This window comes from Artemia sp. Qi Xiang Cuo, chromosome 9, assembly GCF_049724085.1.
Source record: "Artemia sp. Qi Xiang Cuo chromosome 9, ASM4972408v1, whole genome shotgun sequence".
Taxonomy (NCBI): domain Eukaryota; kingdom Metazoa; phylum Arthropoda; class Branchiopoda; order Anostraca; family Artemiidae; genus Artemia; species Artemia sp. Qi Xiang Cuo.
In genome coordinates, this window is record NC_142802.1 from 59980518 (window position 1) to 60004104 (window position 23587).

A 23587-nucleotide genomic window follows, 5' to 3' on the forward strand; every position below is an offset into this window, starting at 1 on the left:
CGATCTAAAAAAAAAGAGTAGAGGTTATGGTTTTTATTTCTTTTTGGCCAAATTTTTTTGTGCTCTTTGGCCGGTCTTAAATGAAACTTATGGCTCTTTGGCCTTTAGTCTTAAATAAAACCAAATCCATTGCAACGATCCATTTAATCCATTTCACTGGACAGTTTAAAATAGTATTTAACATATCCTAAGAGTTCTAACTCTTGCAATAAAAGCCCCGCCATAGACCAGAAGCACTTCGCTATCGGTAGAAATTAAGTGCCCCACTGGCTACAAACACTAATCCCAATAAAATAGGTCCTTCGTGCGGATGGGAATTAGTTTCTCAATATTCAGTGCGTGCTAAATATCCCCTTAGAGATCTCTTATGACAATCTGGAATTGCCTCTTGGGTTTATTACTGGGATAATATCATCATTGGGCATCTGCAGCTCCTCAAAATTTAAGCAGAATGTAAGCAGAGTTGCAGATGTAAACATAACTCTTGGTTTCCCCATTTGGTATTTGCTGCCTGTTTCTCCATTGACCAAAAATCGGCAGTCGGACAACCCTTTTTACTGCTTCTTTCTATATAAAATGTTCGATGGGTTGAAGTCCTAGCATGAGCTACATGGATGCCATAGCCACTCAATGGTATACTGAGGTTATAACTTGGCACGCTAATCTTTGAACCCTTATCAGGGTGGTAATGTGGCTTTTAATCTAAGTCAAACTGGCCAGCCATCTCATAGAACCGGTCTCATATAGGCACATAGTTTTATTTGGAACTAGGCCCCAGTTCTTCCCACTATTCGTTAGCATTTGATTAAGGAAGCTGAGGATCCATTTAGATATACATTCTACCCTAAATATTAAACCACTTCCTGTTCTTTTTGTAATATATGCAAAACTTTGCAATTTGAAACAGACCCGCATTAATGCTAAACTGCAAGGTAATTTAAGCATCCCTGAATGGCTTTTCCAATATGTTCTTCTGGAATTTTTTTTCTCTTTTTGTTTTACATGTTCACCTGTCCATTATTCAAAGCATGCTGTGTAGTATACATTAGTTGGATGTTTGAAAGACACATAACACGGATGAGGGGAACCGTTAGAATAATGTTTGGTGATGCCAGGGACGTAACCAAACTATATTTCCGGACTGTTTTGTAAGGGATGAGGGTTCAATTGACGGAGATGTTTTTAGATACTGTCGCTGTTGCGTCTAAAGGCCAAATCTGACAATCTTTATACCTCTTCAATAATTATAAAAGGCCAATTGCTAAGTTTTTCACAAAGAGAATGTTAGCAGGGCTATGAGTGTTCCAGTACACTTTGATCCACCTGACCGATTTTTTTTTATAATTTAAATATATATTCCTGACCGTTGAGTATTTTAAAAATGCATTACTACGAACAACTTTCTAGATTTCAAGGAAGCGCATAGAAACTCAAAGCACGTCCCCAGAAACTTTTCCGGGCAGGGGGTCCATTTGTCTATACGGCCAGCTATACCGCTGGGAATCCATACCCCTATAATGCAAAATCAAGGCACACGTAAAACGGCACACGAAGAGAGCTGTCTGAATAAAAAAATGGGGGGGGGGGGTAGATAAATCCTGACGTTGCTAGCCCTTCTAACGACTGCTAATAATCATGTCTTCACTATGGGAGAACTCCGCTCCATGTTGCTGAACATGGTAAAAACATTACGAAAAGCAGAAATAAGAAATTCCGATTCTAATATCAGACCCCTCCCAACATGAAAAAACGATCAACGATGCCAAAAATTTTGAGGTTGTCAGACTTGAGCATGATCTGGCTACGATAATGAATGGTCATGCCTGATCTCTTGCAGACCATCGATAATTTTAAGGGCGATAAACACATGCTGTTCTTCTAGCAGCACTTCCGTGTGTATGTGAGGAACCGGAGACTGAGTTTTCTCCCGGAAAATTTCCCCACGCGTAAAATTGAGCAGCCACAGAGAAAGTACAAAATAGATACCTCAAAATGTCGACGGAGTGACACCTCAAAATGTAAGGAGTGAAAATAGGGACCAGAAATCAAAAACAGTTTTAGGACATTCGCTGATTGGTCTCCAATCACTTCCTCCACTTAAAAAAGAACTAGAACTCTCGATTTCCATTCGAATGAGCATCCTCCAAAGTTTCTAAGACCACGAGGGAGAGGTTGGAGATGAAAAAGGCACAGCCGACCTCCCATATATCTCCCCTCCTCCCAAATAAATTCTGCTATTTTGGGGTTTAATGTTGCTTTTTACTTTCATAATAACAGCTTAGACCAGAAATATTCCCGGAAATCAAGAGGGATTGTGCATCAATTTCTGACTACACCCCTCTTCCTTGGAATTAATTTTGAATTTATCTGAAGGTTCAATGAGAGTTAGGATTTATTGGCATTAAAATGCACCCTTTGAGGCATCTGACCCCCTCTCTAACTAAAAAACAATCAGAACCCTACTGCCGAGGGTTCAAGCTCACATCAACAAATAGTTGAATTGTACATTTTTTGCCAAAGAATAATCATGGATGTGTGATGTTTTGTGTTTTTTTTTTTTCAGGGATGATCGTATCGAGCCTAGGGTCCTAGAAGTTTGGGAGAGGGCTCATTCGAACAAAAGTTTAAAAGTTTAAGTGCCCTTTCAAATGACCAAACAGAATAGAGGGCAACTAACCACCTTCCCGTGCCCCTTTTCCCCCCAGACATCCGAATGAAATTTTGAGATAGCCTCTTTGGTTCATCATAATTCAAAGGTCCAATAAATATGTCTCCGGGTATGACAAGACCCCACACAACTCGTATGGAAAGGGCTGTAAGTTTTGCAATTTGTCCATTGTGTACAGATAGTATCTGTTATTGGAAAAAATACGGACATTTTTCGCGGGGGACTTTTCTGCGGGGGAGAGATTTCATGGGAAACAATTTTTCGGGAGGATGGAATTTTCTGTGAGGAATTTTCCTGAATTCATATATTTTTCTTTTTGTCTTTCTTTCTCCGGACGCACAATTTTACATATGGAAAGAATGTTACGAGAGACTTGTCCCGGGGAAATTTTAAGCGGGGATCAAATTGTTTGGCAGGATTTTTTCGTGAAAAATGTGGGTAGTGTCCACAAAGGTGCTACAGGGAGACAGCACAGTTTCTGGTGTTCATTTTAATGCTTTATTTGGAAAAAGTGACTTGCTTCAAGATACAGTGATGTACTATTAAATGGGCGGTAGGTCATTATGTAGAGGGAGGTAGGATGCCTAAAGGAGTACGTTTTTCATATTTGTAAGAAAAAATGCTTTGAAAATGATAATCATCCCTGAAAAAAGAAACCCTTGAATTATTTATCAAAAGTGGGGGGGGGGAATATCAAAATCTAATTCAAGGATTATCGTTTCTTCGGGTGTCAAGGTGGATTCATCGGACTAACTCTTTTTTATAGGGTTATTCCCTATGGACACTAGTAGGGGGCTATGCCCCCTGGGGAATAAGAATACATTAAAAGATGTATATAAATAGGAAATTGAGAAATCTTACGATTTAAACCGGAAAGAAAACAAAGCTCCTTGTAGTACTTGCCACAAACACACACACATACCCACACACCTGAGGATTTTCCTAGTATTGCTTACTGTGCCCACTCCAATTCTCCACCTTTGTGTCAATAGGAATCTGAATGTAAGTTTTATGCCCCAATGCAATCCCCCTCTCCAAAACCTTCTTCTACAAATATGTGAAGGTTCTTCAAGAGATAGAAAATTTGGTTATTAAAGCACAGTTTTTGAGAACAGAAGTACACTCTCCCTACCTACACAGAAATCTACCAGCCCTCCAAAGATTTTCCGCAGGGGAAAACGTCTGGCGCTGTGGGGACAGGGGTTAAGATTTACGCATAATGAATCTATGGAGTTTATGCATAGAAAAGTCCGATTTCGTCCAAGATGCCATATCAGTTTTGTTTATTAATTTACAAAATGTTTTTTAGCTCGAGTGTCAAATAAGAGATAAAGTGTCAAGATTATTTGATTATTATGTTGTCTCTTTATTTTGATTGCATTGGACGCAAAAATACTACTAAATATCTTTCAGAATAAGCCACTGCGAAAATCCGTAGCTGTCAGAAAAAACAAAATGGATTTCCAAAATTCACGAACGTCAAGCAGGAACTGTTAGCCCTCTATGTTTATTAAATGTCTATATGACTTCAATATGGATGTAACTCGAGGAAGAAAGTTGCATACAAGGCTGGTTTTTGGGCGTATGAATCTGCTAAGATCTTACATCTTTGACAAAAGCGATTTTTTGAGAAAAAAATCTAGAAATGAGAAAATGAGAAATGAGAAAATCAATGGTCAAGCTGCTCTTCTCAGTGATCTAAGGACTTCAACATCTGCTAAGATCTTACATCTTTGATAGAAACGATTTTTTGAGAAAACCTGATTTTTTTTTTATTTTTTTTGAAAATCAATGGTCAAGCTACTCTTATCAGTGATCTAAGGACTTCGACGAAAATATCATCCAAGTCTTCTGTTCAGTGTCCTATTGGACAGAAGAAATTTAAGCCTTTTTGTCTAAATTACTTAACCCTAAACAAAGACGTTCAAAGGGGGAAGGGCGACCGGGGCCTCTGCCCCGTATGCCGTGTCTGAGAGGGGAGGCTGTGGGGTTACCCAAGTTTTTCACTTTGATTTGGCAAAATGTTTGGCTGGGTGTATACCCCCCCCCCCCAGAGGCAGTTTTAGGGGAACAGAGGGGGCACTCTCCCTGGGCGCAGAATTTTCGGACGCAAAATTTCAAATAAATAATCAAACAGTTATAATCATGTTGTAATTAAAAAATGGCAATTTTATTAAAATAAAGTAGATGGTGCAGTTAATAAATGAAATTATCGGTAAATTAAAATTAATTAATAAAATTAAATTTAAAAAATAATTAAATAATAATAATAATTAAAATAATCAAATTAATATAATTTAATAATTTAAATATTAAATCCAAAAATTATTAAAAAAATAAACTATTAATTAATTAATGGAAAACAGCTTTGTTAATAAATGGAAACTTGGCCTGAAAATTTTGTGGGATACAGGGGGGGGGGGTCTAATCAAGATTTTGCCCCGGGCACAAGAGAGGCCCTAATCACCACTAACCCCCCTCCCCCCCCCCGCCCTCTTAAAAGCTAATTTGTAACATAAATTAGTGATTAAGTTTTGAGTCAGACCTGCATTGTCTCATAATGAGATATTCGAGTTTGTTTCTCTTCCATAGTTTCTTCGTCATCCGAAGGAGGCTTAATTAGCAAACGACAGTTGAATATACGTGATCTCGTTGAACTTGGTAAGTCAGAGCACCAGCCTAAAATCAAGAAATGTTTTAATATATACAAGATCAAAATGGAAACTTAAAATTGATCACATTACTTTTTTGCAATAAATACAATAACATTTATGTAACTTTAAATAATATAAATATTTGTATAACTATTATTTAAATAGCTTTGTCTTAATAAATATAAATATAATAAGTATATCTTTCTATATCCCAAAGCTCTTTGACTAGCATTTAACTACGAAGAGGATTACGAATCTGATGTTTCATTGCTTTTTAGTTTACGAAGCAGTTATTAAATACACAGACACGTCCACGCACAAGATAAAGATATCTGTGAAGAAGAAGCATGAGCACACAACATTAAACCGGAGAAACACTTACTAAGAAAATCAAAGACAGGAACAAAATGTAATTTTTGTAGACGTATGTTAGCATTTCAAAAACCAATCTGACGAAGTCCATTCTTCTCAATGTTAAGACATATCGATCGATTAAGCCACTAGCATGTTCCTTAAAAATAGTTAATATTTCAAAATGTCAAACTTTTCCCCTCCATATATAACATATTTTTTAGACTAACTAGAGCGTCTGAAATGAAAAGCATTTATAGTCCTTTTATGCTCTCATGGAACAAATCCCGAAAAACGAAAATTCAGCTAGACGATTAGCGCAGTAATATCAAAAGCAACAATGAATCTTCTTTCGAATTTTCTTTTGTCCTTGTACTACAGACCTCGTAAAACTGATCCGAGGACGATTCGTGTTTGAATTTATGGTCAGAGGTGCAGTGCCCATCATGTCCTAGTGGCAGGTTATTCATATTGCCAAAATTTTCCTAGTCTCCTTTGAAATGACGGAACTACTGCAGCTGTTGACGATTTATCGCAGCACTATGCCGCGAGGCCAGCACAGCTGCATATGTGTTTCCTCTTCCAAACTCTGTTCGGACCTTCACTTCCAACCACTACCACACCCCACGAAGTTGCTGTTTTGTTGAAATCTTTTCTTTTTGCGTCTCGACAACCGCTCCGGCAGGGCTGCCGAAAACCGTAATTTGTAATTACCTCTCATCCTCAATTCGTATTGCAATACCTAGCTATCTTAGCCTGGGTGACACTGATTTTGTCCAGATATTGCGGTCAATCTTAATTTTCAGTCTATCAGCTCCTCCTTTTAAAAGACTGTCAGTAACCTTTTGTTTTCGACGCACATTTTTCTCGTTGTGTTTGTAGGTCTACCTACAAATTCAATATTTTTTCTTTTCTTTTTTCTAGCTCTTCTAGCAGTTTAGCTTCTTCTTGATCAGCTTCTCGCTTCTTTCTCATAGTCGTCTCTTGATCTTTCTTGCGTTCACGCTGAGCTTCAAGATGGTTCAAGTAACTGGCTCGAGCTCCCCGTTCAAGCTTCATCAGGTCACGTGTAATAGGAACGTTCTCGAGCTTGGCTCCAAACATTTTCAATCCGTCAGACACTGTCAGCTTCGCAATCAACATTCTTTCTCCCATTGCTGCTCTCTGTTCGAACATAATCTTTCCCGATAGAGTGCTATCAGGAAACAGAGTGCTGGTTTGACAACGCTTGTAAGGTTTGGGTACTTACGCCTCCCAAACGAACCTTCACGGCACAGGAAATTCACCAAAAATTCGACAACTCTCGTCGTAGCTGCCAAGTCTGGATCCTTATCAAGCTGCTTGAGCTTCCACTCGTCATCCGAAACATCTGATCTTGAGACACCAACTTGCAGTTTCGTAGCTATGAAACCAATATCTTTCGAACTTCTTGCTGTTTTTATTTCTGTGGGATGAAAGCATCTGACACTCTTCGGGAGTCTGGCAGAGTCGCTGTTCAAGGAGATGTCTTTTAGCAAGTAGGAAGCTGAAGCTCTGAAGTGTTCACGTACCCTCATCAAGAAAGATTTCTTATGACACCCTTCAACATCTTTCAGGCAGTCATAAGACGACACGATATCCGCTATGCTCTTCATATTTGACAAATCGTCAAAAACTTGGCATCTAGCCTCTTAGCCATTGCTTCAGCATTCAAGATACGTCCAGACGGCACTAGTATGAGCTCCCTAAGCTCTGCAAACAAGAGATGGATCAGTGGTTCATCAAAATAAAGTTTTTCAGTGAACTCTGCAAAGTTGTCAGCACTGTCCGCAACAAAGTGTAACTCTGCCTTCATGGTTGGACTCTTCAGAAGCTTTGCAATATACAGATACGATTTCGAATTCATAAGTCTTTTTTTTAGAGATCAACTTCAGAAAGTACTCAATAAATGGCTTTCATTCCATGAGAAATTTTTGCGAAGCTGTGCCAAGTGTAAGCCATCTGGAGGACATGTGCTTTATAAGCCCTACAATTGTTACATTCATTTTTTGCTGTATTTTTCGAAAGTCCTCTAATCTAGCCGGCCAGCCTTGACAGAAATAGTACACTGCTATCATCAACTATGAAATACGTCTGCAATAGCTTCTGGTCTCTTTCGGAAAGTATTGTGGACAACATGGATCCTGCATGTCCCGGTATCTAAAGTCCTTTGCTTTGATCCCCAGTTATTTGAACTTGTTAACTGTTCATCAAGCGACAAATTTTTTATTAACAAAATGTCCGTCACTCCCTATCATAAGGAGGTTTTTGAGACTTAAATTGGTTTTATCAATTGCCTACATAAGCTCAATTTTAAATCTTCCGCTTTTGCGTGACCAATGAAATAGGTAGCTAAGTGACGACAGACAACCCTGTTCATTTTCTCAGAGCAGAATCCGACTCAAACCTGAAACTCTTTCTTACTAACTTCGTTTGTCGTCTCATAAAGCCAAATAAAGTAGTAGACACCATTTAGATCATCCGATATCATCGTCCTAAAGTGAGGCGAAAAAGTGTCGGTTATGATTTATGCAAGATAATCAACTCCAAGAGCAAAGTCCTTGAGCATCCCACCCCCAAACACAGCTTTGAAGGTAGTTGAGATACTGCCACAAGACACAGCAGGAAGATTCGACGAGACCGTTTTCAACACCTAGACAAGTTCAGCTTCCAAAGTGTTGTCCTTCAAGTAAATGAAGGGTAAGTGAGATTTAGACGGCAAAGAGTCTCCGCTAGCGTTAGCGTGAGAAGCTACTGTCATATGTAGCTGTAAAGGATTTAACTTATTGCGCAAGTTTTGCTGATGACCCTCTGTTCTAGCGTGCTGCTCCAGATCTTGTATGCCTTTTGAGCAGCTCAATGTACAGATACACAAACTGCAGGACAATGCAGCAGCATCACTGAGCACTTCAGAGCATCAATCTCAACAGGGTCCAACAGTGATCTTTTGACAGCCATTCCTTTAAAAATTTGCATTTCCCCATTGTGCAGGTCTCACTTCAGTATGAAGCTACTAAAAAAAGAAAAAGAAAATATAATATAAGCTCAATTTCATGTAAAATCAAAAATGAAAACTATGTTTACTTTATCACGTTTGCTCCAGATAAAACTAATTTCCATGAAAATTACAATCTCTACATGCATCAAGGTTACAGATGTAAAGATTATTTAGAAAGTCTTATACTTGATGAAGGAGCAAATGTACCACCACATCGAAACTCGTGAATAAGGAACAGGACAGGTTATGTATGAAAAACTACTAATGGGAAAGCAAATGGGGTCAACCTTAGAATTACTTCAAATATACTACACAAACTGATCTCTACCTGCCTCCTTCTGAAAGGACATCATCTAATAGCCTAATCTCGGACTCCAGCAGCAAGGGTCGCCAATCCCTTTCGCTGCTCTCACTTTCATACAACAGCTTTACATAAAATTAAAACCAGAATAGCACTTCTAAGGGATCGAAGGGATCTCAGCCATCCTTCTGTTGTTGAATTTGTACCAACTAGACAATAAGCAGCACCGTAGCCTTATCATTTTGGTTGAAAATCAAATATTGGAACTTACCTTGTTAGCTACCGATGTTATGTCTGCTGACAAAAAAAAAACTGAGTTGAGACAGGCTATATACTTGGGGACAGCCTCTCAAAGTGAAAGCTGCGCAGCGCAAAACAAAAAACTTTTTTTCTCAAATCGTTCCACTTTAAACGGGGTTTGATATATATGGCCTGGAAACATAAATTTTTCTGGAAAAAACTTAGTCGTATTCATAAAAAGTGACTTTAGTGACCATTTCTCAAAAAATAGTGACAAATAGTGACCAGCTTTAAAAATAGTGACTTTTAGTTGTAATATTGACCACGTAGGAGCATTGATATTGTTTGATTTGGGAACATCGAAACGACCCAAATCTATCCTTGTATAATTTCAATAGAAAACATTTAGCACATCATACTCACGCTACAAAAACAAACTTTAAAAAATACCAAACATTTGTTTATATGAATTTTTTAAAGTTTTTACGAGTTGGATAAATATTTCGGGAGAAGGGGGGTCAAACCCTCTACCCATATCCTGGATGCAGCCTTGAATCAAAGGGCTTTCGTCTTCTTACGTAACATTAACTTTCGAACCTATTCTTCCCCCCAGGGATCTCAAAACCTACAAAATTCATCCATTTCTTTATATTTTACCTAGGACACTCAAATCAATGGTATAATATAAGTTTAGTAGAGCTTTATCTTTCCACTTAATAGTTCAGGGTATCAGTTATAGTAGTATACGCCCCTGTAGAACCGACTGACGGAGATACTAGGGACTCAGATGAATTTTACTTACAGCTACAGGAGCAAATAGACAGGCTTCCAGGTAGAAATATGATTTTACTGTTCGGAAATTTTGACGACCAGGTGTATAAAAATAGAGATATAGTGCATTCTAGCCTTAGTAAATATGGCGTAAGAAAAGAAAACATTCATCGTTAAAGACTTTTGCAATGTCGTAAGTACAACAAACTAGTTATAACCAATACGGTGTTTGGTCATAGAATGGCTCATAAGTTAACATGGTATTCACCATCACGTGGTATTCACGTGATGGTAAGACAGCAAACCTTATTGATTATGTTATAGTAAACCGAAGACTGGCAGGATCAATACAAGATACTAGGGTATATAAGAGTGCTGTTATTGATGTTAAAAGTAAAGATCACCATCTAGTAGTGTCAAGGGTTAATTTAAAACTGAAATATCGGAAGAGTAACTATCTCCCGAGAGGTTATGATGGTGTTAGACTCCAGGATGAGAATTTCATAGAAACGTTCCAGGAACAGTTGAATACTAAATTTTAAAGCTTAAAATTTGATAATGTTGAAGATAGTTGGAATCATTTTAGAGATATAATTTGTGAAGTTGCTGAAGGTGTATTAGGGAAGAAAGCTAGAACTGCAGCTAAGAATATTAGTGAAAAAGCTTTATGTTTAATAGAAAGGAGAAAAGACTTGTACAAGAATTATCTGAGGGATTGATCGTATGAAAACAAAAGAAATGTAAAGAAAGTGGAGAAAGCATTGAAATATGAACTAAGGAGGTGTGAAGTGGAGGCCATGGATAAAATTGCCGAGGATCTGGAAGATGCAGCTAGACGGCATAATAGCAAAATATTATACTGACACCTTAATAAATTGAGAGGGATTAGTCAATCTGGACTTGCCCCAGTTAAAGATAGGAATGGGGACACAATTAGTGATAAGGAAAAAACTAGAGAGATGGGCCGAACATTTTGAGATTTGCTGAACCAAGATAGAGTTGCAGGAAAAAATATAGAGGAAAATAAAAAAGTTTGTGATACATTGGATGTGAAGGAACATTTATTTTGTGATGAAAAATTAGCGACAGTACTAAAAGGATTAAAAAATAATAAGGCTCCAGGTACTGATATGGTGGTAAATGAGTTTCTTAAATATGGTGGCTCTGAGATTAGAAATAAGTTACTGAAGATTATGAATATGATTTTTGAAAAAGGGGAAGTACCTAACGATTTTAGGAAAACCTTAATTAAGCCGCTTTATAAGAAAGGTGATAAGAGAGAGTGTGGTAATTATCGAGGCATTAGTCTTGTCTCTGTAGGTAAAAAATCACTTAGTAATAAGATATTTTTTAGACCTAGAGATGCCATAGACGTGTCTCTGTGAGAAGAACAGTGCAGTTTTAGAAAAAGTAGAGGACGTCTTAAACGAATTTTCACTCCTGGGTAAATTACTGACAAGTGCCTGATTTGTCAAACACCGTTGGTCCTCAGTTTCATAGATTATGAGCAAGCGTTCGATTCTGTTGAGAGAAGCGCTTTAATAAAGGTTTTATCCTTGTATGGTATACCAGACAAATACATTAAAGTGATTAGTGCTATGTACGAGAATAACACTGCTGCGGTTAAGGTAGGAAATGAGGTTAGCAGCTGGATTTGTATTAAATCAGGAGTTAAGCAAGGCTGTGTTCTATCCCCCTTGATATGGATTATATTGATGGACTTTGTTTTAAGGAGCACAGGAAAGGCAATAAGAGACCACGGAATCAAATGGGGAGGAAAAAGTCTCCAGGACATGGATTATGCTGATGATTTAAGCATCCTAGATGAAAGAGTGAGCCAAATGAATGAATTTTTAGAGGTTTTGTGAGTTTAGGGTGCTGGAATTGTATTGAAAATTCATATTAGGAAGACTAAGTCACTAAGGCTAAGAATAAGTGAAAATGAAAAGGTGACGTTGGGTAATGAAAAGATTGATCAGGTGGGCAGCTTCACTTACCTTGGTAGTGTTATTAGTAAAGATGGTGGGAGCAGTGAAGATGTTAAAAATAGAATAGCCAAGGCTCAGGGTGTTTTTTTTTTTCACAGTTAAAAAAAAAGTCTGGAAGAATAGGAAGATAAGTCTGCACACCAAGATTAGAATATTGGAATCTACAGTGATGACAGTGGTCAGATATGGCTCTGAAGCATGGGCGCTCCGAAAGGTGGATGAAGATTTGCTAGATGTTTTCCGGTGAAATTGCTCAAGGATTGTTTTGTGTACCAGTCTGACTTACCGTATTTCAAACAATAGGCGGCAGAGAAAATGGAGTTTAATACAACTCTCTAGGTCTAAGATGAACGAGAGGTTGAGATGGTTAGAGCACGTTGTGAGGATGAAGGATGACAGATTGCCGAAGATTGTTCTTTTCGGCCAACCATCTAGGGCTAAACGGAAAGCAGGTCGTCCCCGTCTGGGGCGGGAGGACGTCATAAAGAAAGATTTAAAGGAAATGGGAACTTCGTGGGCGGGTGTAAAAAGGGAGGCTTTGAATAGATTGGGGTGGTGAAGAAGCGTGCATAGCTGTGTTAGCCTCAGGTGGCTTTGTGCTGTGGTGAGTTGTTAGTAGTAGTAGTAGTATAAAGTGACTCATTCGCCAATATCCACGATTTGCCAAAATCCAAAAATTCTGAGCTGCCATCGACGGTGTTGTTCGTTAGTATCCATTTTTTCGTTTTTCTTGGGCATTTTCCTTGATTATATTATCTTGTCTGCGCTGAAGAAGAGAGGCGGTTGTTCTCTCGAAATATTCGCTTTGTGTGTTTCTTCAGTATTTTCGTTTGGCCTTTAAAAACCCTATTTTTGATCGTCTTCTTTCTTTATGGGATTGAGCCGGATCGCTCCTTACTTACAGTTCGTTACCACGAACTGTTTGAGATGCGTCAAAATGACTCGTATAAACTGGGATAAGGCACAACGTTGCTCAATGTTTTAACCAAACTACTAACATCGATTCCTACCTTAATGCTAGGATACTCGCTTATTACTTCAGTGTATTTGAACTTCAGTGCATTAATCTTGTATACCATGCAAGGATAAGACCGTCAGCAAAGTCTATCTATTAGTTAAATCAAAACCTATAAAACTCGGGAGTAAAGTGTCTGATAGTTCAGATCCCCGTAGCGCCAACTCGGGGCAGGGCAGGGGGGGGGGGAGGGCCTGCCCCCCTATATTTTGGGGAGGCTATTTTGGGGTATTTCCATTGAAAAATATCTTTTTTTTTGTAATTTCATTGAAAAATTGAAAAAAAAACGAATTTGCCCCCCTCTAGATATTGAAAAATCCGTTTTGCACCTATCCCCTAAATTTTCGTAAATTGACGCCATTGTCAGATCCTTCTGACTTGTTAATCTAAGCATGAAAAGATAGTCAACACATCCTATCCTTTTCTATCCTTTTCTTATCCTTTTCTAAAATTGCACTATTCTTCTCTAGAAACTGCGTCTGTATCATCTCCCGGTGTAATAAATATCAGCAGACATTTTTATAATCATCATTTGTTGAAGTATCAGTGCAATAGTGGCCCTTCAGCCTTATATGATCCGTAAACGAGGCAGTTGTAATTCATAGTTGTGTGGAATAAGGCCATATATGCGGTTAACCAATGCAGTTAAGACTTCATCAGGGTTAGCAGCCCCTACTGATTTATCACTATTCTTTAGTTATTTTTTCTGACTTACAATTTTTAGTGATTAAGAAAAAACACACACACACTTATGGGATTTATCGCTTTTGCATTAAAGCAAGAAAATTATAATTTTAGTGATTTCTGCCCGTACCCCAAATCCTAACTGATCCCAAATGTCTGGGCGCTTCTTACTCAAATTTTTTTATATTTTTTGTTTTTTTTTTTTTTTTTACGTTTTTTTTGTAAGAAGCTTCAGTGATTTTTCGCTTTTACTAATAATTTTTTTCTAGAATCACTAATAGCCAGGGGCGTCGTTTCGGGGGGAAAACTATTATATAGCCCATGCCCCTTGACTATCCGGATATAGACCCCTCTTGCTCTCCCCTCAATAAAATTCTGAAGCTACTCCCCTGCTAATAGCAGGAAAAATTCAAACAAGCATACGAAATGGTGTCTGTAAATAACACCTCCTATCTCCTTACGAAAGACGTACAAGGATTTTTTTTTTTTTGTCTAAATCCTAAATAATCGAAAAAACATATCCTTTCAACTACTTTCAAGAAGAAAGAAAGTAAAATATAGTTTTAGTGATTTTTCCTCAAGAGGTTAGTGATTTAATTTTTGACCCGAGGACAACCCTGAGCTTCAGATAAACAAAGTCTACAAGAAAAGAGAGTAAATCTTTAACCAACGGTATTTAAAATTAATGACTCATAAATTATTCAGTTTTCTTTTGTTTTGATAAAAATCAAAGGTCTTACAGCGGAGGTCATATATAGGGGGGGGGGGGGGAGGGTAAGGGGCTTGAGCCCCCTTCCCAAAATTTTGCCCAACTTGTAAAAAAAGGCATATAAACAAATTTTGATACGTTTTTCTTTACTTCCCGAACGAAAATAACCCCTAATCGAACAAAAATCCTGGATACAGCCTTGCTTAAAGCATATCTGGCGATCATTTTTCCTAAATTCTACAACATACTTCTAGTTTTGCTGGCCTAGTTAAATTATCTTCCGCACAGTAAATACACTTACTATCTCAGATTACAAACATTCGTTTAAAAATCAATCAAGTGTCATCTTTCTGTCTAACATGCGAAATATCCGTTATCAATTAAATTTCTGACATGTCTCTGAATTTTGCATCCATAAATACATGAAAGTGCAAAACAATGACTCAAATTGACAGATGCTTTAAAATTTGCATATGAAAATTTTGAATTTTCTTAAAGAAAAGTCAATTTAATTTTCAAGAGGCAGGAGATCCTACTCAAAAATCGTTATCCAGTATTGACACACAAGAACTCGTAAGACTATGGGAGGGCGCAGGGGTAAGCAACAGGGGCGTCAATTCACGGAAAAATAGAGGAGATGTGGGGGAAAATGTATTTTTTTAAATCTAGGGGGTGGCAATTCTGTTTTTTTTTTTTTTTTTTTTTTTTTTTTTTTTTTTTTTTCAATAGAAACACCGAAAAAAGGTGCTTTTCAATGAAGTTACCAAAAAATAGGTATGTTCAATGAAAATACCCAAAAAAGAAGTTTTTTCAATGAACATACAAAAAGACGCATTTACAGAATCTAGGGACCCCCTCCCCTCCCTAAATCAGCACACCTGGTATACGGTAAACAGTCAGTACTTTTAAATCCAGATTTCCAAGTTCTCCTGATGATTCAAAAGAATAATCTTAAGTGGGGGATGGGCTCATAGCCTTTCCTGGGGTATTAAAGGCTTCAAACTCATGAGAATTAGAAAGGAGCTTCGAAAGTACTTTACGGCAAGGGCGGATCCAGGATTTTTTTCGGGGGGGGGGGGGGGTTACTCAATGACTTTTTGAGGGGGGGGGGGGGGGGGGTTACTAGTTTTTTACTCAGTTTTCGACTAATTTTACTGATTTTTACCTAGGTTTTACTAATTTTCAACTTATTTTCGACTCGGTCAAAAATTTCGGGGGGGGGGGGCCAATCGGGTAAACCCCCCCCCCCTGGATACGGCCTTGTAGTTCATTTTTATTTAGGGCAGATGATACTATTTTTGGGCGTAACTGGGATTCGCACGCATGTCGAGCAAAATTGCCATTTCCCGGTATGGATATCAGGCCACTTTGTTAGGCATGGAAATTCAGCCAGACTAGCCAAACATACGTGTGAACACCACTCTTCAGCGTGGATGATAGATATGATGCGATACCTGATAGTTAGAGTTTGAAATCCTACACATAGTTCTAGACTCAATGTTCAGCTGCATCTGAACCCCGCTTTAATCAAAATTCTACAGCGCACCTTTGTATTATGGATTCGTTAGAATCATAGGCAGTGCGCTAGCTCTGCCTAAGTAAAGTACGATGTGGGCACAATGTCTTGTTTTTTGTTGTTGTTTTTTTTTTCTCCATACCCGGGCACTTCGTATCGAAGGAGATGTCGTAGAAACTTCGAAAAAGGCTCATCCGATTGTAAATTGGAGTGGCTAGTGCCCTTTTTAATAGTCGAAAGTGATTGGAGGGCAACTAGCCCCCCCCCACGCCCGTCATTCCCCCAAACACATCCAATCAAATTTTGAGATAGCCATTTTGTTCAGCGTAGTTGATGTCCAGATAGAAAATATCTTTTTGAGGAGGACACTCCCCCACAACCCTCAGGGCAAGGGTTTTAAATTATGCCCTGGGGGCATAGACGATCAATGTTGACAATGTACAGTTAATTTTTTTTTTTTTCTTTAAAGCAGGGCACTTCATATAGAAGGGGTCGTCGTAGAGACTTCAAAAGGGGCTCATTCGATTAGAAATCGACAGTTCTATTGCCTTTTTTAATAGTCGAAAGTGATTGGAGGGCAACTAGCTCCCCCTCGCGCCAATCATTCCCCCAAACATCCAATCGAAATTTTGAGATAGCCATTTTGTTCAGCGTAGTTGATTTCCAGATAGAAAATGTGTTTTTGAGGAGGATACTCCCCCACAACCCTCAGGACAAGAGTTTTAAGTTATGCCCTGGAGGAACATAAGGTTTTTTATAGAAGGCGTTGTCGTAGAAACTTCAAAACAGGCTCATTCGATTGGAAATTCAAAGGGCTAGTGCCCTTTTTAATAATCGAAAGTAATTGGAGGGCAACAAACCCCCACCACGCCCATCATTTCCTCAAACATATCCAATAAAAATTGTGAGATAGCAATTTTGTTCAACGTAGTTGATTTCCAGATAGAAAATAGGTTTTTGAGGAGGATACTCCCCCACAACCCTCAGGGCAAGGGTTTTAAGTTATGCCCTGGGGGCATATAAGGCTTTTATAGAAGGCGTTGTCGTAGAGACTTCAAAACAGGCTCATTCTATTGCAAATTCAAAGGGCTAGTGCCCTTTTTAATAGTGGAAAGTTATTGGAGGGCAACTAGCCCCCCCTCACGCCCATAATTCCCCCAAACACATCCAATCAAAATTTTGATTTAGGCATTTTATCAGCGTAGCTGATTTCCAGATAGAACATATCTAAATATGTTTTATAGGAGGACACTCCCTAACAACCCTCAGGGCAAGGGTTTTAAGTTATGTCCTGGGGTATATAAGGTTTTTATAGAAGGCGTTGTCATAGAAACTTCAAAAGGGGCTCATTTGACTGGAAATTCAAAAGGCTATTTCACTATTTGATAGTAGAAACTGATTGGAGGGTAACTAGCCCCTCCCCCACGTCCATCATTCACCCAAACACATCCAATCAAAATTTTGAGATAGCCAATTTCTTTAGCATAGGCTAGTTGATTTCCAGATAGAAAATATGTTTTGGAAAAGGACACTCCCCCAAAAACCTCAGGGCAAAGGTTTTAAGCTATGCCCTGGGCGCATATAAGGTTTTTATAGAAGGCGTTGTCGTAGAAACTTCAAAAAAGGCTAATTCGATTGGAAATTCAAAGGCTAGTGCCCTTTTTAATAGTCGAAAGTGATTAGTAATATTTTGTTGTTGTTGTGTAGACCAGGGCACTTCGTATCGAAGGAGTTGTCGTGGGAACTTCGAAAGGGGCTCATTCGATTGAAAATAGAAAGGGCTGATGCCCTTTTTAATAGTCGAAAGTGATTAAAGGCCAACTAATCCCCCTTCCACTCCCACCCTCCCAATGGCCCATTATGTTTAAAAACTAAATGTTTCCTTAAGATTAAATAGAAATGCACTGTGATAGTTCTAATTCCCAATAAGCCCTCTCAGCAGTATACCAAGAACGACTGTGGGCATTATGTTAAAACTTTCGAAGCTACCTCTGCTCTTAAAATTCATCCAAATCAAAATAGTGTAAGCGTATCCAAGCTATCAAAGAAAGTAAACAGATTTTTTTGCCAATGGTATCAAGCTTTCCCTTTCAGGTCAACTAGAGGAGTCATGAAACTAAGTTAAACAGTACTATTTGTGTTCAGATGTTTAAAATGGCGTATGTTATTAAAAATTGCTGAAAATTTTTCTCCAGCATACAAATAGCAAACCGAACTATAAAGACTTAAAAAACGAAAAGATTTGAAGTATTATTTTCTTTTTCCCTGAAAAGACTATGTCAATATAAAACGAACAGAAATTAATTAAAAAAAACTTTTTCCATAAAATAAGTTTTTCAAAGAAAAGTAAAGAACTTCATTAAACAAAAAAAGAGCTAAAATAAAATCAAATAATCTACCAAGCTCGAAACTACCACAAATCAGCATCGATAAATAAATGAAACCCAAAAGGAATAGAAATTCCAATAAATAACCGAGTCAAATTCAAAACGAGCAGAAATTAACATAAGCTGGGCGCAAAACCCCTATGCCTTCCCAAGGCCAGAACAAAATGTTCACTTTATTGAAAAAATGCAAATGAATGTGCATTGTCAGTTTAATATACATATACTGATATTTAGTAATGAAAATGTTAAAATTATTTGATTTATTAAAGTTGTAAAAGTAAAAAAATTTCTATTTTTTCATTAAAGTGCAAATTTTGTTCAGGCCTTGGGAAGGCATAGGGGTTATTCACCCAACTTACGTTAATTTCTGCTCGTTTTGAGTTTGACTCGGTTATTTATTGCAATTTCTGTTCGTTTTGGGTTTCATTTATTTATTGATGCTGATTTGTGGTAGTTTCGAGCTTGGTAGATTATTTGATTTTGTTTTTGCTCGTTTTTTGTTTAATCAAGTTCTTTACTTTTCTTTGAAAAACTTATTTTGTGGAAAAAGTTTTTTTTTAATTAATCCTGAGAAAAGGGAGCGCTGAACTCCTGCAGTTAATTGTTCTATCTCCACAATATTGATTAAATTGTGAAAAAAGTGTTTCTCCTTATTAGGGCTATCAAGTGATAAGACCCGTTATTCTCATTAAACTAATACTAACAATGCGTTGCAAATCCAAGCCACCTGAGGCAAACACAGCTACGCATGACGTCCTACATCCCAGTCTATACAAAACTTCACTCTTTGCCCCTTCTCACGAAGTTCCAGTTTTCTTTAAATCCTTTCTTATGAACTCTTCTCACCCCATTTAGGGACGACTTACTTTTCATTAGGCCCAAGATGGATAGCCGAAAAACGCAGTCTTTGTCAACGCATACTCCTTCAACAGTAAAACGTGGCCTAGCCATCAAAACCTTTCTTTGATTACAGTCCCAGAAAGAGGGATCAAGTCAGATTTTTCGCACAATTTATTGTTTGATATACGGTAAGTCCAACGAATACCTAAATTCCTCTGGAAAATATTTGACATAACTGCAGAAGCGCATCCAGGATTTTTTTTCGGGGGGGAAGGTTTTTTTTAGGGGGGGGGGGTACACAAAAAAACTAAAAAAACGCATACAAAATTTGTTTATATCCATTTTTTGTTGCGTTTTTACGAGTCAGAAAAACGTTTCGGGGGGGGGGGGGTTCAAACCGAGTAACCCCCCCTGGATACGGTCTTGCATAACTGGAAACATCTAAAAGTATGGACTAAACAAAAAAAGAAGCTTACCTAGCGATGTTGGTAAGAGAGATGATGAGAACCTAGCATGATCACCGACATGGATGATATTGTAAATAGATTTTCCAATTAGATCATCGGGGGTATATTGAAGGAAAGAGGAAATGTTATCAGATACGTATTCAACTTTTCCTTCTGTATTAACTACAAACAGGAATCCATCCAAAGCCTGTAAAAAGAATACCAACTGTTAACAAAAACAAAAATGTGTGCGACGTCAATATATCAAATTTAGATTGGAAAGAGTGAAGTAAAAAAAAAAAAAAAAAAAAAAAAAAAAAAAAAAAAAAAGAAAAAAGACTGATACATTAATCAATCATTGATATATGCCAACGAACATTTTCCGGAGTAACTTCTTTTGATATTTCAAAGGTAGCAGATTCTTTATTCCTGGAAATTGACAAGTTCAGCTCTGTATATATATATATATATATATATATATATATATATATATAATATATATATATATATATATATATATATATATATATTTGTCCTTAAGGACAGATTATTTGGTTTGGAAAGGGTCAGCGGTTACACACCGCTTTCAGAGTCAGCGGTGTTACCTTGTAAGCTCAGCCAGAGTCGACTCATCTCTAAGCTTGTACCTGGAGAATTCTGGAAGATTAACATGGGAAGCATCTGATGATTTACCCCGAACCGCCCATTGTACTCATGGCCGAAGGCAGAGAATCAGGAGATTGGTATCTGCGATGCGCGGCCCATTAGTCAGATTGCAGAGGAGATTTTTGAGGCCTTTTATTTTAAAAAATAAAAGTGTTTGAAGTACTGAATGTTGAAAACAAATCATAAGAAGACCATCATCTAAAATTTAAAAGGATCTTGGTAACAAGGTCCGAACCCTTGGTTTTTCGTAATTTTCTTCTTCTTTACTGCATTGAAGTTTTGGCCTCTATAGCCTACTTTTTCATAATTGCAGAGCCATAACAATAAATTAAATGTCTAAATGAACCCCTGCATATTTGTCTATACTTTTTTTGGTACTTGTGTATTATAATAGCCACACTGTTTTTCTTGATCTGTTTAAAACCGGGTTGTCTGTGTGCACTCGGATATAATCAGCATAGTCCGAGCGAGATAAACTACTATACAGGCACATTTTAATTAACTATTTAATGTATAGAGTTGGTTAGGTTAGGTATTTAATATGATGCGTTCTGGGTGGCCTGTTTTCAATAATTCTCTGTCGCAGTTTCCATAATTTTGTTACTAAAGTATTATATATTTTCATCAGATTTTGGTACATTTCATTATGATTAAGCTAACTTCACGTCTTGATTGTGGTCGGTATAATACACAAGTACGCTTTATCATCACTGAATTAATAGTATGCTACATATGTAAGCGTTTGGTATAAAGCCAGAGAAACTATTCCACTATTGGAATGTTTCACCTGATAAACTATTTAATGGGCGTATCCATAATGAAATTCTCAAGAATAAGGATTATACCCAAAATGGTATAAAAATGGCAAAATGGCATAAAAATTTTTACACACAAATTTTGCGCACTTTATAATAACAATACACTTAAACAATTTTTTCAATATTTTCATACTTTAGCAAAATTGCTTTTCGTCAAGTGATAGTTATATTATTCTCAAAATAAGCAACGTATCTAATTATCACTCATCCTTACGGTATTGATCAATTTGGAAACTGGATCATGAGTTCATAAAAAAATTCTTTTATATTATATTTTTTATCTACCGTCCTGTTTTGGACAATTCTCTGCCCTGTTTTGCCACTAAGAAGCAGGAGTACAGTTGCAGACTGCCTTCAGGCCCATACCTTCCTCCTCCCACCCAAAAATCTGCATGTCATTTCTTTTATTTTAGCCACCGTTATGTTTTTCATTGTTTGTCCTATTGTGTCCTATTTTGACATTTATTGTCCTATTTTGCCTTTAATAAGCAGGAATAGGGTGACCCAAAGAATTTCGATTTCTTTTTTTATCTACCGTCATGTTTTTGACAATTCACTGCCCTGTTTTGCCACTAAGAAGCAGGAGTACAGTGGCGGATTGCCTTCAGGACCATGCCTTCCTCCTCCCACCAAAAAATCTGCATGTCATTTCTTTTATTTTAGCCACCATCATGTTTTTCATTGTTTGTCCTATTTTGTCCTATTCTGACATTTATTGTCCTATTTTGCCTTTAATAAGCAGGAATAGGGTGACCCAAAGAACTTCGATTTCTTTTTTTATCTACCGTCATGTTTTTGACAATTCACTGCCCTGTTTTGCCACTAAGAAGCAGGAGTATATTGGCGGATAGCTTTCAGGCCCATACCTTCCTCCTCCCACTCAGAAATCTGCATGTCATTTCTTTTATTTTAGCCACCGTTATGTTTTTCATTGTTTGTCCTATTTTGACATTTATTGTCCTATTTTGCCTTTAATAAGCAGGAATAAGGCGACCCAAAGAACTTCGATTTCTTTTTTTATCTACCGTCATGTTTTTGACAATTCACTGCCCTGTTTTGCCACTAAGAAGCAGGATTATAGTGGCGGATAGCCTTCAGGCCCATACCTTCCTCCTCCCCCCCAGAAATCTGCATGTCATTTCTGTTATTTTAGCCACCGTTATGTTTTTCATTGTTTGTCCTATTTTGTCCTATTTTGACATTTATTGTCCTATTTTGCCTTTAATAAGCATGAATAGGGAGACCCAAAGAACTTCGATTTCTTTTTTTTATATAACGTCATGTTTTTGACAAATCACTGCCCTGTTTTGCCACTAAAAAGCAGGATTACAGTGGCGGATTGCCTTCAGGACCATACCTTCCTCCTCCCACTAAAAAATCTGCATGTCATTTCTTTTATTTTAGCCACCATCATGTTTTTCATTGTTTGTCCTATTGTGTCCTATTTTGACATTTATTGTCCTATTTTGCCTTTAATAAGCAGGAATAGGGTGACCCAAAGAATTTCGATTTCTTTTTTTATCTACCGTCATGTTTTTGACAATTCACTGCCCTGTTTTGCCACTAAGAAGCAGGAGTACAGTGGCGGATTGCCTTCAGGCCCATACCTTCCTCCTCCCACCCAAAAATCTGCATGTCATTTCTTTTATTTTAGCCACCGTTATGTTTTTCATTGTTTGTCCTATTTTGCCTTTAATAAGCAGGAATAGGGTGACCCAAAGAACTTCGATTTCTTTTTTTATCTACCGTCATGTTTTTGACAATTCACTGACCTGTTTTGCCACTAAGAAGCAGGAGTATAGTGGCGGATTGCCTTCAGGCCCATACCTTCCTCCTCCCACCCAGAAATCTGCATGTCATTTCTTTTATTTTAGCCACCGTTATGTTTTTCATTGTTTGTCCTATTTTGCCTTTAATAAGCAGGAATAGGGTGACCCAAAGAACTTCGATTTCTTTTTTTAGCTACCGTCTTATTTTTGACAATTCACTGTCCTGTTTTGACTCCAAGAAGAGGGAATAAGGCGATAAGGTAGCCTTCGGGTCCTACTCTCCTCCCCAAACCCAAAAAATCTAGCAATAGCAAATTCATTGCTTTCGATAAAGGGTATTTGTTATTTATCCCGATCACACTCAAGTTCTTGATCTGAGTAAAAACCGGTTTCTCTATCTGCATTTGGAGATAATTAGCTTAGTCTCAGTGCGAAAATTTAATATACAGGTATATTTTAATTAAATGCTTAATGTGTACAGGCTATTTGGTTAGGTATTTAATATAATGCGTTCTGGGCGGCCTGCTTTCCACAGTTTTCTGTTGTAATTTCCATAATTTTGTTTCTAAAGTATTATATTTTCATCGTATTTTGGAATATTTCATTATGATTAACCTAACTTCACTTCTTGAGTGTGGACGAGATAACTAACAAGTACCCGATTGAGTTCACCAAATGGGGCATCGTCTACTGTTGGGTAATTTTTTCGAAGTAATGCGCGAGCCCCAAATGAAAAGCTTCTGTACGT

At 37.6% G+C, this 23587-nt stretch overlaps 1 protein-coding gene across 3 annotated transcripts in view; it reads right to left on the bottom strand.

Moving 5' to 3' along the window:
• LOC148948890 (uncharacterized) overlaps positions 1-23587 on the bottom strand; it is a 431863-nt gene that overhangs the window by 250949 nt on the left and 157327 nt on the right. For all 3 annotated transcript variants that reach the window (XM_089094800.1, XM_089094801.1, XM_089094799.1), the window contains exons 6-7: positions 19617-19794; positions 5214-5347 (exon numbers count right to left, since the gene is read on the bottom strand). In XM_089094800.1, the coding sequence (XP_088950926.1) occupies positions 5214-5347; positions 19617-19794 (312 nt within the window). The remainder of the gene's footprint in view (positions 1-5213; positions 5348-19616; positions 19795-23587) is intronic.